The 13938-nt window shown below is 40.9% G+C and overlaps 2 protein-coding genes across 6 annotated transcripts; one reads left to right on the forward strand and one right to left on the reverse strand.

The window, feature by feature from the left end:
- Positions 1 to 8: 8 nt before the first annotated feature.
- Positions 9 to 8714, reverse strand: LOC106957458 (trichohyalin-like). Of its 4 annotated transcripts, none has more exons than XM_015048827.1 (17): positions 8625 to 8714; positions 7743 to 7913; positions 7017 to 7199; positions 6793 to 6913; positions 6039 to 6223; positions 5771 to 5848; positions 5564 to 5638; positions 4212 to 4368; positions 3896 to 3967; positions 3472 to 3587; positions 3271 to 3377; positions 2979 to 3171; positions 2229 to 2327; positions 1959 to 2087; positions 1538 to 1675; positions 931 to 1109; positions 9 to 722 (listed from the first exon to the last, which is right to left on the reverse strand). In XM_015048827.1, exons 2-17 carry the CDS (start codon positions 7779 to 7781, stop codon positions 293 to 295), a joined length of 2301 nt encoding a protein of 766 aa, XP_014904313.1. In that variant the 5' UTR covers positions 7782 to 7913; positions 8625 to 8714; the 3' UTR covers positions 9 to 292. The 4 variants fall into 4 exon arrangements, with proteins under 4 accessions (XP_014904313.1, XP_014904311.1, XP_014904312.1 ...); XM_015048825.1 differs by having other exon boundaries at positions 5595 to 5696; positions 8625 to 8708; XM_015048826.1 differs by lacking the exon at positions 8625 to 8714 and adding an exon at positions 8229 to 8362 and having other exon boundaries at positions 5595 to 5696.
- emp3b (epithelial membrane protein 3b (MAM blood group)) lies at positions 8639 to 12588 on the forward strand. Of its 2 annotated transcripts, none has more exons than XM_015048829.1 (5): positions 8639 to 8753; positions 11491 to 11582; positions 11662 to 11764; positions 11865 to 12005; positions 12281 to 12588. In XM_015048829.1, exons 1-5 carry the CDS (start codon positions 8720 to 8722, stop codon positions 12454 to 12456), a joined length of 546 nt encoding a protein of 181 aa, XP_014904315.1. In that variant the 5' UTR covers positions 8639 to 8719; the 3' UTR covers positions 12457 to 12588. The 2 variants fall into 2 exon arrangements, with proteins under 2 accessions (XP_014904315.1, XP_014904316.1); XM_015048830.1 differs by lacking the exon at positions 8639 to 8753 and adding an exon at positions 10176 to 10288.
- Positions 12589 to 13938: the final 1350 nt, after the last annotated feature.

Raw genomic sequence — 13938 nt, forward strand, 5'->3', positions numbered from 1 at the left:
AAGTCTGCAAACATATCCTAAGGATTTGGTAGAACTGTTAGATTTGAGTCAAGACATTTGAGGTTTCCCCTCTACAAGCTTCTCACTGTAGCTTGCTGGAATATTGGCCCATTCCTCCTGACAGAGCCGGTGTAACCGAGTCAGGTTTGTTGACCTTTTAGTAACAAATTTGAAAAACCCCATTTGTATCCGAGACTGGCCTACATGAATAGGTGCACAATTTAACTCAAAGGTTGAAAATTAACTAACATAATCCTAATAGTAGGAAGTCGATTCATTATCTGGGCTTTTCTCAGTTGTTTTCAGGAGTAAAGGGCGTATGCAAATATTTGATTTCAATGAAAAACATGAAGAGGAAACGCGCTTTCTTCTCGACTCGATTCACTGAGCAGTGAAGCCGATCTTCTCCACGTTTGGACGATGTGAGATGATTTACAGCTGCCAACTGAATTACCTGATCCAAACCCCCAACCTTTACTTTCTCTACGGACTCGGGCCCAGACCCTGCGTTAGCTGTGTCCATTTCAGCCTTCTGGCTGCGACGAAGCGCCTCCTTTGCAGAGGTCAGCTGCTCTTGATGCCACTGCAGCTGCTTATGGAGCCGCTGGACCTCCAGCTCCACTCTCTCTCTTTTCCCTTCGGCCTCGAGCTTCAGGTGAACCGCGCCGCTCAGCTCCGCCTGCAGCTCGGCCGTCTTCTGGCGCTCAGAGGTCATCTCCTCCCTGAAAAATATGCATATGTATGCAAACCAAGTAAGCGCCAATATCACCGTCTTATCTCTCCGCTGGCTATAAAAAAAAAAAAAAAAAAAGATTACTATTTTGCAGCAGGGCTGCAGCTCCTGCCCAGACACAGCTATTTTCAATTCAAATGTTCCAGTCGCACCGTATGGTTACGAGCTGATGACGTTCGTGTTCTTGAGCTTCCTACCTCAGACTGTCATGTGAAGACTGCAGGCTGCTGAACTCGACGTGAAGGCTGTCGACCTGCTTCTGCGTCTGATCAGCCTGCAGTCTGTTTTCCATCGTTGTTGTCTGAGTCTGGTTACTGTCCTTGTGGCGCTCCAGCTGACTCTGGAGTCTGCTGTGGGCGCGCTCCATCTGGGCCACCTTGAAAGGGCCAGAAACATCAAGATGAGAAACTCTCACTCACGTAAAATATGGCGTAAAATAATCACGCTGCACACTTTGTGCGTTTGAACTTGAATGCAGCAAAGAACGGGCCAAAGGTTTTAGTTTCCTGGTGTGGAAAGCCCCAAATGACTTGCAAAATATGTATGTAGTGACTCGGGGGGGAAATTAATAGAAATGAACATTACAATTTTACACAGATCTTAATGGTAAAAAAATAAAATAAAATTGTCAAAGTAATGTAGAATATTTTTTCTCTACTTCACGATGATGCACTACTTTATGTTGGTCTATTAAATAAAAGAGTAATTTAACAGAACTTGGAAATGTCAAAGGAATATATTAAGGCTTTTAAGCAAAACTGGAGTCCTGTTTATTCCCATCTCAAACCCGGGAAGCGGACGCACCTTTTCTTCTAGAACGGCCTTCTCTCCCTTGACCTGGGTCAGGCTTTTGATGAGCGTTTTCCCCTGCTGGCATTCGGTCTGAAGACCGCTGACCTCGAGTCTCAGTTTCTTCAGCTCTCGCTCGCCTATCTGCAAAGCCTGTAGCGTCGGAGGGGTGGAAAAAAGGAAAAAAAAACAAAAAACGGAGGAATAAATACTGAGCCGATTTGCAAAAAGGCAGTTGGGAAAAGATTTGTTCATATCTGTAGGTAAAACAGAAGTTCCTATTACTAGTAACCTTAAACAGCATAGTGCACCTAAAACCAAATGCAACGTACATTTTTTTTTCTTTCTTTTTTAAACTTATGAGCTGATTTTCAGAAAGTCATGCAGCTGTTGATTGGCTGTTTGGTCTCGCAGACGGCATGTGTGAGATCTTTACCTCTTTATCTTTCTTGAGGGCAGCCTGAGCAGCAGTGAGATCCAACTCCAGCTGTTTCCTCCACTCCTTCTCCTCAGTCAGTCGGGCCTCCAGCAGGGACATCCTCTCCTGGGAGCTGTCCCTCAGGTGCTTCATGCACAGGGGAGACCAACGTGCATGTCCGATTGGTCGACATTTAGTTTCCGTAAATATTACAACAACAGTTTTTTTGTCACCGGCTTCGAGACAGTCTGCTGTGTCGCCCGCATAATAACAAAAGTGAATTCTTACGACGTGCAGGTAGGACTCGGTGGCCTTCGCCTCGTCGCCGTTTCTCGGTGCTTTCTCCTGAGCGTCATGCTTTCTCAGCTCCGCCTCCAGGTTTCTAACCTACATGGTGAAATTCAGAGGTCAGAGGGTTTTAGTGGACACATTTATTTCCCCTTCGAGCTTCCATCTACTTTAACATCACCAACTACTTTAAATGCATCGTTTCTTTCTAGGGCTCCAACTAATGATCTTTACTTGTCAATCAGTCAAACAAAATAAAAAAAGAAATGGCACGTTGTGCAGATTTTTCATTTGACCACTCGAGCATGGTTTATGCAACGATAGAAACACACTAAAAGATGAAAATCAACAAATAATTCAGTTAGTTTTTAAATAAGAAAATGAACATTTTACTGCTTAAAATGCAATAACACTATAGAATTTCTTTAGTTCATTTGGTGATGCCAAAACCACTTCAGGAACGTTGAAGAAAACACATTTACAAAATGTTTTCATCTTAGATGCAAAAAATATATATGTATATTTACTTTTTTGTACAGTTTATGACTAAAACTGTACAAGGCTCTGAATATGCAGCTTTTTCAGCAAATGGCCTTTTTTTTTTTTAGTCTGTACACGTCAGTTAACGATTAATCGATTGCTAACTTAGCTGACGACTACTTCAATAATCAATCCTTCTCAATTAATCCAACCAATCGTTTATTTCGTCCTGTTAAATATTAAATGCCGTCACAGCTCTTTTCCCCGTACCCTCCTGTGCAGCCCCTCCACCTCTCCCTCGTGGCGATGCCTCTCCTCCTTGCTGGCGTTCTGGGCCTCCCCCAGCAGGGCCTCCAGCTCCTCATTCCTCTCCTCCAGCTCCTCCTGCTCCTTGCGTAGCCTCTGGAGCTGCCGCTGCAGCTCTCTCACCTGCACAAGTCCGTCTTCCACCGCTTCCTGACACCTAGCGGGGGAACAGTGGTGACGCGGGCCTGTTTGAGCCTCGAAGAAGGAAATGTTGCTGCTTTGCAAAGCGTCGTTTTCGATGAGTTCACGTCGTTACCGTTTATGAATCGGATCCTTCTCTTGGGTCGACACAGCGGAGAGGCAGTTTTCAGATTCGGTACCTTTGTTCTCCAAGTCTTCTTTTTCTGTATTAGGTTTTGTCATCTGGACAAAACAAAAACCAAACAAAAAAATAACTTAACTACAGGAAGACTCTTTGCATTTTCATTTATAGAAAAAAAAAACACTACATATTTACCTGATCCATAAGATTTTTCTTCTCGGACTCTATGACATGTAGTCTTTCCCTGAGAGCTCTGTTCTCTGCATCCAGTCTGTCATTTTGCTCTTTGGCTCGCTGCAGCTTCATCATATCTGCAAAAAAAGATTTTTGACCTTTTTCACTGGAGGTTTTGTTTTCCCCATTTTAAAAGCCAAGCTGCAGTTCTTTAAAAGGCCACTGGGCGGGGGGTGTTGAGCTCACTGTACAACAAAATAACATGAAAACATGTCATGGTCTCACTGCAGCACAGATTAATAAAGCTTTAATACTGTTTTATATTACGGGTTACCACCCATGATTTTTGGAGTGGAATTTTTCTTGTGGATAAAAATTTCAGCACTTCTGTCTGCTAAAGTTTCAAAGCGGTCAAATAAAGTTCATTCCCGCCACGTCGTCTCACCGTTGTGTTTCATTTTGTCCACTTCCTTCCTCAGGTACTCAACTTCCTGGACCGTCCCCTCAAGCTCAGATCCTACAATTTGAAGAACATCCACATTACTCAGAAGCTTACTAAGAATGCTTTTCCGACATTATCTTCGTACGCTGCCAAAAATGTATATAAGAAATACAAATTTAAATGAAAAAATAAAAATACACACAAATGCACCTTGAAAGGTGAGAAGCAGAAAGTTGTGCAGCTTCCGGTTCAGTGTGATAATGATTCCGAGTACTAAAAATACATTCGTGATTACTGAGTGTATGTGTCTTCGACGTACCACATGGATCTTGGTTGTTGTTCTTAGCCGCGTCTAGCTCGTTGTTGAGTCTGCGGATGTCTTGGTGGGCCATGGCCAGCCTCCTGGACGCCTCCTCCAGGTCCCGCTCCAGCCGCTGCCGCTCAGTTCGCTCCCTGGAGATCTCCTCGCTCTGGGCCTGTCGCAAAACGACCAAGCTTAGGGACGGTCAGCGCGGAAGGAGAACAGCAAGAAGGTGGACTGGGTAGTTAGACCGGAGACATAGCATGCAGCTGCGAGAATCATGCACTTTCAGGCTGAGATCCGTTATCGCTGCAGACCTGCGGAGAGCAAGGGGAGGCAGTCGATTCAGCATCCTCCTGCTCAGAGGACCAAAAAGGTTTCCTTGCTATCAGTGGGTTTGTGATCAAATTAAAATACTGTTAATGTTTTTTTTTTGTTTTGTTTTGTTTTGTTTTTTTCATTTGAGAACTAGAAAGAAAGGCAAAAATGCAAAGCTGGTGCAGGGACACCCAGCGCCTTGCAAAAGCATTCATGCTGTTAAACTTTTACATATTTTGTCACATAAAAATCACAAACTACTACATATTTATTTGAATATTATGTGACAGATCAGAACAAAGTAAAACACACTTGTGAAGTAGAAGGAATATGAGGTTTTATTTATATCGTAAGTCCTACTTTATGCCAATTTGCTGCATAAAATCCCAATAAAATCTATTCAAACTTTGTATTTGTAATTAGAGTTGCACAATATACGAAATAGTAATAATCACTGTAAAAATCAATATGTGCAATGTTGCAATTACAAATTACTAATTGGTTGCAGTATTTGCTAGGCTATTCTAATTTAATTGCAATGAAGTAAAATTTTGCTTTCGACCTTAACTATTGAGGGATGGAGAACCTGAAGCTCAGAAAAAGGGCCGGGGACACGATGATGAAGATAATGCAAAAGAAAGACAGTAGTAAGGAAAATGATGCTCAGTCATAGCAAACATAACAATAATACCAAAACATCGGCTTCCAAAAATTACAGAGTCCTAGTTGTAATGTTAGACGACGTTTATAATTCATGAATACTTTTGCAAAGCGCTCTGACATGCAGCGCAGGGCAGTCCCGCAACGAGTCAGGTGTCGCGTGGACGGCGAAGTCGGTTCCTAATCTTTGGACAACCAAACCGCATCATCAGGTGGCGTGCTCCGCAGCGTTCATGCGGACAATATCAAAACGCGTCCAAACGCTCGTGCGAAACATTTGAAAAACAAATCTCTGCTAAACGCCCCAGCGTCGGCCCGCCTGTCGGCCTTCGTCGCAGCCAGCACCAGCGTTAGTCAGAAGGATTAGTACGAGCTGTGGCGTAGAAACCTACAGGGCTCATACTGTGTTTGCTCTGAGCAGACCTGCGCAGGCCAAACAGCTTCTTCCACGGACTCTGGGACGAACACTGCCGACAAAACAAAAAGCCAATGTCCACATGGTGATCGAACCGTTCTGTGCATTCGCTGAAAAACAATAAATAAATAAATGCACTACTCTTCCCTTCCAGACCTTAAGGAAGAGCTTAAGATGACCTCACCTTCGTCATGTGATCTACGGTCTTGCTCAAGTCCTCCCTCTGCTGCCTGAGACTCTCTCCCATTATTTGGATGTGCTCCTGTTAAAACGATGCACACAGATGCAAGCTGCATGTGAATGAGGTAGTTACATGTTACACTGATATATATTTATATTTTAGAATTGAGATTATGTTTCGTTGCAACAGACAAAACTCCCTGGATCAGCTCTCCGATCTATTCCTTGTTGGTGGGACCACTTCAAATACGACTTCTCTGTTGGACTCTCACCTGATGGTCGCTGTCGGTAACGGCGAGGGTATGACTTTCCAGCTTCCCCTCGGCAGCCTCCAGCCTTTCCAGCAGAGTGGCCCTCTCCACCAGCAGATAAGCCACCTGCTCACTGGGGCTGCTCAAGCCGATCTCCCCCAGGTCTTCCTGTGACAACATCTCCGCCATCTCCTTGCTCTGGATCTCTAAAAGGAAACAATGACTCCGTCGCGTCGTGCCGAGAAACGACACTCCACCGAAATAACGCTCTACAGTTGGCATAAACACGAGAAAATGTTCCACTGAGGGGAAAGAAATAAAGCTATAGATGTTTTTTGAAGTTGTTTAGGGGAACTAGGATGCGGTCGCCAGATGATTGTTTAAAATGTCCAAATATTCCAAAGAGCTAGTAAGTGATCTTTAAGTGATCTGGATAGCATCACAGGTCCTGTGAGTGTACTTAGCAGTGAGCATGAGATTCTTATCCACATAATCATCCTTTGTTGACATGCAGTGTTAGTCATCCAACTAAAGCATCCAGTTTCAGTTAAAGTTTAGCAAATGTGCACCTTTATGTTTATCCTGGCGGGACAGAAACATCTTTTTTTTTTTTTTTTTTTTCTGGAAATATCGCATTGTTCAGTGTGAGGACGGAAGTGACTGATTAAAATGTTCTAAAGGTTTCTACACATCTTTTACCAGAGGTGCCAATAAATAATGAGGATGCCGTATGAATGTAAAAACCAATAGCTAGTAACAGCTTTACTGAGAGCACCTTGTTGATGTTTGACTTGGTGAAGTTTGTGTCTCAAGTCTTCGTTGTCTCTCTCGTACTCTGCAGTCAGACACTCGCACTCTTCCAGCAGCGCCCGAATGTGAGCTACGTAGCTCTCCACCTGAGAGTCAAACAACATACAATTCTTAAACTGATTCAAGTAAAACCAGGTAACGTGACGTTTTCTACAGCTGGTAAACAAAGGCAACTCTGGACTGCCTCACCTCCTTCATTTCATTGGCCTGCTGCGTACGTAAGGTCTGCAGCTCCTTTGAGACCGACTGAAGCTTTGCCTCGGCGTCGAGCAGCTGCCGCCACAGATGCTGCTGCCGCTCCGCCGCTCCGGCCTCTGGAGGCACGCCATCGTCCTGAAGCCGCTTGGTAATCTGGTCCAGCTCCGTCAAGAACTAAAGAGAAAGGGGAGGCAAATGACTGATTTATTAACTACACAAGAGATCAAAAGCATGTATTACGACTTGCAAAACTACAATTTGCATGAAGAAACTGGCTCAGTTAGGCCGATCTTTTTGCATGCTCAGACTATGACGACGGCGACTCAAACACCTGTTCCAGAATTTGGTAACTTGAGCAGAAGCCGTGCAGAATTTTGGAATGCTAAAGGAGTTGTTACGGCTCCTACAACACGCACCACATTGTCACAGGCAAAGTATCGAGTCTCACGTGCCACCAGCTGGTCTATGTTCATCTGGAACAAATGGCTGAAAGGCTGCAAATTGAGAACGCCCTTCTAATCCTGACAAATGTTAGGCACTGGTGCAAGTTGTATGACTACAATTTTTTATTTTTCTTTCTTATATAGATGCGCTAGACAATGGGGAAGAAAATGCAGTTTAGAAAAGCTTTTAATGTGATGTTACTCTGTAGAGAGAAAGAGTTTCTATAGAAAAGCAACACTTTATGGAGAATGTATCTGTCAGAAGCAAAGTTACCTCTCCATGATCCATCAACGTTGACTTTGGTGAAGCCATTTCCTCGGCTGAGAAAATACTTATTTTAAGCTGCAGCTGTTCCTACATGGTGTCCCATTTTGTGGCAATGAAGAGCAGAACCTCAAGCTCCATCAGTCCCATTGTCGCTGTAATCCATGCGTACTAGCAGCTCTGTAAAAGATAACATTTCTCAGAACAATTTGGCTAAATCGTGACAAGAAGACCTGTAGTAACAACCTCAGGCACTGCCTACTTCAGCTGCACCGTGACAGCTGACTACACTGTATCACCTGAAGCTATGCAAAACTTCAGCCTGTTCATCTATGTATGATCTGCTTCTTTAATCATTAAGCTTTTGATATAAATAGCAACGATTACAGCTCAAGCAGCTTACAAGTGCAAGTTTAAATGGAATTTCTAGCAGGAAAATATTGTGTATCTTTTTTTGTAAAGTGATCAATAGTTTCTAAGAGAAACCTGAATTACCTCAGTTCTGAAAGATCCTTCGTTTGTTATGGCTTTCTTCTCAAAATGTCTGACACCGAAGGAGGAGCAAACTATGTTTTCAGTAGAAGGACAGTGTCTTCTGAGCTTTTTGGAAAGACTCGCCGCGTATTGAATCATAACTAAGAATCGGTTCATGTGACACTGCACGAATGAGCGGATTTTTACTCGAGAACGCCGTGGTAGTAAAGTTGCCAAAGTTATTAGGCTGCATACAAAGATCGCGCTGGCGCTAACGGTCCGGCAGCTTATTCCAGAGTCTGATTGTTGGCTACTGATTAAAGTTTAAATGTTATTACTGGGAATTTTATCCACGAAACTGACTGGTTCTGTGCTTCAGGAAGTCATACAGCACACCACAGTTTATGTTTAACTCACCTCGGGCTAGCAGTGATGAGAAAGCCCAGCGCCTTGGACAGGCATGGCGGAGTACACTAGCTTCTACTAGCACCTAGGCAACGGACCGTACCAAGATGGAGGGGAGAGTTCACCAACCACTAGACATAGGTAATACACTAAAATCAGACACACCTTGACAATGCTATTTAACCTAAGTTGTGTCTTGATATGAGCGCTGTCAAATTCAGATTTTATTTAATGTTTTTAGTAATAATTCACCTTGCTATCTCCGTAGTTCATGAATGTAAACACTAGATGGCGACAAAACAGTTCTGAAGGGCGCGGCGATGGTGGAAGGGTAAATCTCGCGACCCTTATATGGAGTTGTTGATGCGGCTGTCACAGGTTCGATTCCCCGGCCTGTTGACATTTGGCGCACGTCTTTCCCTCTTTCTCTCACGGACCGCTTTTCTGTTCGGTGAATGCGCATATGAAACTGGGGAGTTTGGTACCTCACTGCTTTAAAGATATCTAGAGAGAATCAAAGTATCTGATTCAATATTTTAAAATGACGTTATCAGATAGACAAAGATATAAAATTGTGGACATTCTGGTATTTTAAAGTCTAAAGAACTAAACTAAACTAAATAACTTTATTTGGAACAATTGAACTTGCACCTCAAACATCAAAGTTTGGAAATAAATTGGTCTTTTAATGTACAATGACACCAAGCTACTTAGACTTTGACACCGACCAAGGTTTAAAATCTATGTAAACTTCTGATTGAAAGTTTAAGCAATTATCTGAAAGATTATGTCTCTCATTATTCTGTAAAATGGAAATAGTTTACTTAACTTGCCCAAATAAGGCGAACTCTGGTCCTATGGATTGTCGAATAGTGAGGTAAAAAAAAAAGTTTTTGTTTTTCACACAATGAATGTAAATATCTGTGTTCATAAGGATGAGTAAATAGCTTTTTAATGTGTTGTTTTTAATGTTTTTGGTCTTATGACTGACCTGACTTCATTGTGCTAGGTGTATGTTCTGAACCTAAAGCACCACAGATCAACTACATCTTTGACCTCCTTTTTAGAAGTGATTGTTTACCTTTTTATGCTGAAGGCACACGACTTTACAAGACAAGAAATGTATAAATGACCAAAAAGTTCAGAAATATTTGACAAACCACAACAAGGAACTTCTAAGCACATCTATATTGCTTTTAGCTTCTTTATCCTGTTCCGGAAATTACCAGTAATTTGGAAGGCTTAATTACTGTGAGAAGTGCAAAAATGTGAGCAATGTCACAGCCATATGTTACATGTGATGAATGGAATAAGAAATGTGAAACACTCACTATGTAGGAGTGTACTTCTAGAAGACTGTTTACAGAGAGACGATAGTTTCATGTGGTTTCGCATGCCTCCACTGCTGATGGGTGGGTCTCATTTGAGAGCTTTTTGGATGATGATGCACTGACCGATGCCGGGGCAGAGCAGAAGGGAGCTCTGTTCTCCACAGAGGAAATGGGCGTTCTCCTTGGAAAATTTGGAGTGGAGAGCCTGCAAAAAGTAAATAAATAAAAGGGGTGTGGCAGAGCTGGAAGAGAGTGTTGACCACCAAAGCGGGCACAAGGTCGCTAAGTACAGGAGCTGCTCCCGAGTTGTTGAGATCTGATTGAGGAGAACGAGCAATATCCAGGGTAGGAAGATAGTTTCCTAACTTTTCAGATTTTGCCACTTAATATATCTAAGCGCTGCTTTCTAACATGATTAAGCTTAAAGACAAAACTGAAGCATTTGTTATTGACTCTTAGCTTATTATTTAAAAATGATATACTTTTTGCCCCTTCTATTAGCAACCTACTCAAGCGTTTTATGTACTGTCCTTCTTATTATTATTATTTTTTAATTCCACAAGCAAATCCATCACCAATTCCTGACTAAAAAACAACAGTCTCAGCTGTCATTTTCATATGATTGATGGGATCTGACATAACAACATCATTTTACAGTAATTTTGTCTCCACCGCCCACACAAACAGGCCGCTCCTACAGATAAAGATCTTCACAGACAATTTCATCAGGTTCTTGTTTTACTTTGTGTTCTGTTCTGTTTCCTTTTGTCTGACTGTTTGTCTCTTTGTTGTATCAGAAGTTAAAACAACCACCACTGCAGCTATTACAGCCTAAATATTGGCTGTAATAGCATGTATAAAATGTCAGAGTTAAATTTGCTAGGAAAAACGTGTTTTTTTTCTTCTGTTTTAATTCCTACTGTATACAGTGCTGTGAAGATGAGTTTACCCAGTCAAACATTAGTTCTGTCTTTGCTCTTTTGTCACACTTAGAATATCAAAACATTTTAATAGAAGACAAAGATAACCAGAATAAATAGAAAAGACAGTTTTCAAATGCCTTTTGAGTGCCTTTGAATGGCTTACACAAACGAAGGTGGTTATTGCGAAATAGTCAAAGTCTGGATTTAAATCTGAATGAGATTCTGTTGCATGACCTTAAACAGGTCATTCATGCACCAAAATCCACCACTGTGGCTGGATTGAGATCATTCTATAGAAAAGGATGGACCAGTGAATGGGAGTTGTTATGCCCAGGTTATGAGCTTATGAGCTAATTATTTTTGTCACGAGGCTAGCTTCCTTTTATTTCCTCCATTATAATTTGAAACCAGCATTTAGTGTTATGCACGGTACCTTATCCTGACACTGAAATTAATTTGATCATTTGTTTAAAACAAAAAGTAAAAATAAAAATTGGAAAGGCCTGTAAGAGGGCAAATATATGTAAATATACATATGTATTTACAACTCTTTACAGTCTTATTGTGAGTTTGACTGGGGTTCCTTATCCAAAATAATAAAAATATGGTTTCCTTCTCCTTCAGACAGGGTTTTAAAGATGGCCTGCTTGCTCATTTTTGTTACCACGCTGCATCTCGTCACACTAGCAATGCTATTCATTGCAACCATGGAAAAGGTGATACTCATGTTTATGAGAACATTATTTTTTAAGGACATATCTAACCATATGCATTGTGTTTTATTTAATTTAAAAGTCCTGGTGGGTGTGGGATTCCACAGAAACATCAGACCTTTGGTACAACTGTAAGTTGGACAACTCCACGGGAACTCAGCTGTGTGCAACCATCAAAGAAACAGGTAGGCCTTTAAAAAAAGGATTTTATCTGATTCAAAACATTTAAGAGGTAAAAACCAGAGTCATTAGCGTTTAAAATATATATTTTTTCTTCCTCTTTAGAATGGCTTCAGGCTGTACAGGTCCTCATGGTCATCTCAGTCGTCTTTTCCTCAGTCTCCTTCTTGGTGTTCTTAGGCCAGCTGTTCACTATGTCGAAGGGCGGACTCTTCTACTTCACAGGACTGTGTCAAGTCTTTGCAGGTAAACCTTAGATGATCTGGGAGACATGTGAAATTGCATCTTATTCCAGATAAAGTTTAACAAACCAATTTGTAAAACATTATAAATATGGAATTTTGTACAACTACTATTGAAGACATGAGTTTAGTAATGGTAGAACAGATCGGCACAGAATTTGTGGACTTCTGCTAGGTGTTAATTTATGCACCTCAGGTGTTTTTTGTGTTTTAAGGAACCTCCTAGTATAAGCTTTTGTTCCTAAAAATTGTTTTGTCTGTCTGTTTGTTTGTTTCAAGGTCTGACAGTCTTTTCTGCTGCACTAATCTACACTCTTCACAATACGGAAATCCTGCTGGACTCAAAAAATCTGACTTCAGGGAACTTTGGCTACTGCTTTATCTTGGCGTGGGTGTGTGTCCCTTTGTTGTTGTGTAGTGGGATTATGTATATCCACCTGCGTAAGAAAGAATGATCAGACAAAGAAAATCTAAGTCAGCAGCTTTAAGGTTCATAAAAGTGACTGAATTTAGAGAATGCTACTTTTGAAAAAGCAAAATGTGTAACATACCCTTAGATAGTTTTATCTGTTTATATATATATATATATATATATATATATATATATATATATATATATATATATATATATATATATATATGACAGAGCCATCTATTCTAATCAGTGAGTTCTAGATTAGTAAGTCTCATTTGATTTAATAGAACATTATATGTTTTTGTGTAACATTTTTTCCTCAAACCTTGTATGTATTTCATAGCACCTTCTAATAAATATCGCAAAATGACTGACTGAAGTCCATAATAACCTTTGTCACCACCCACGATCAGCAGAATGATACAAAAAATCCAGAGTTTACTGTTAGCGGACTGCAGGAAACAGTGGCATCTTAGGGTCACCAAGTCTCCATAACAACCATTAGATGCTATCTATCTAGCCAAGCGGTTGTTTGGGTGTTGTGCCAGAAAAGCCTTTTCTCTGGGGACTCTAAGTGGAACTGCGTACTTTACTAAAACAAGAATAAGGTGGAGCTTTCTGGCAACACACATTCCAGGTGGGTTTGGTTTAAACAAAGAGTGTAACAGTATAGTGGAAAGGTGAAACCATTTTTAGGATTTTAGGGTTATGTTACAGTAACTCAATCGGATTTAAAACCAGATAATACATTCATATTCATCTTTTTAAGCTATTCAGAGATGGATTTACAGGTTGCATTAATCATTGTCATCCTGTTTTACGAAAGACTGAGTTGGCTTAAGCCTTAAGGTCATGAAATGATGGCTGAACATTGTCCTTTAGGTAGAGAGCAGAATTTATGATTCCATCAATTACAGCTCGCCATTTACGTCTTGATAAAGTAAAACAGCACCAGACTATAAAACTACCACTGACATACTATAAAATAATCCTCTCGTTCTAAGATACTGTGTTAATTTTAAAAGAGGTGGAACGGGACATACAACTTCCAATATATTACAATTTGCCTAGTCAGTCCACATAGTTTATAAAAAGTCTTGTCAAGTTTGCTTTGGGAAATGTGAGATGGGTCTTTGTGTTGGTTTTGGACAGTGGTGTTTTCTGCTATGACAGCTATTTTTGCCCATTCTTACTGTTAACTCTTGACTTTAAATGTTAGTCAGTGTCTTTTGTCGAGAAATAGGTAAGAATGATGCTCTCTTGGAAAATTTTAATAGGCCAGCCACTCCGTGAAGGGTTATCCCCCATTCCATGTTTTTATTACTTGTGAAAAAATATAGTGAATATTATAGAGGGGAAAAAAAAGACTTTGCAACCCTCTGTAGCCTTTTCTTTGGGTACAGAGACGTGATTTGTTGCTTTTGAAATCTTATAACCTTTTTCATGTTATTAGACAGGCTCTATATGAATTCTTTGGACTACAAGAACAATGTAATAATGCCTGGTTATAGCTAGTAAAACT

Source organism: Poecilia latipinna, unplaced genomic scaffold (genome assembly GCF_001443285.1).
Source record: "Poecilia latipinna isolate Pla-1442-1.1 unplaced genomic scaffold, P_latipinna-1.0 Scaffold904, whole genome shotgun sequence".
NCBI lineage: Eukaryota > Metazoa > Chordata > Actinopteri > Cyprinodontiformes > Poeciliidae > Poecilia > Poecilia latipinna.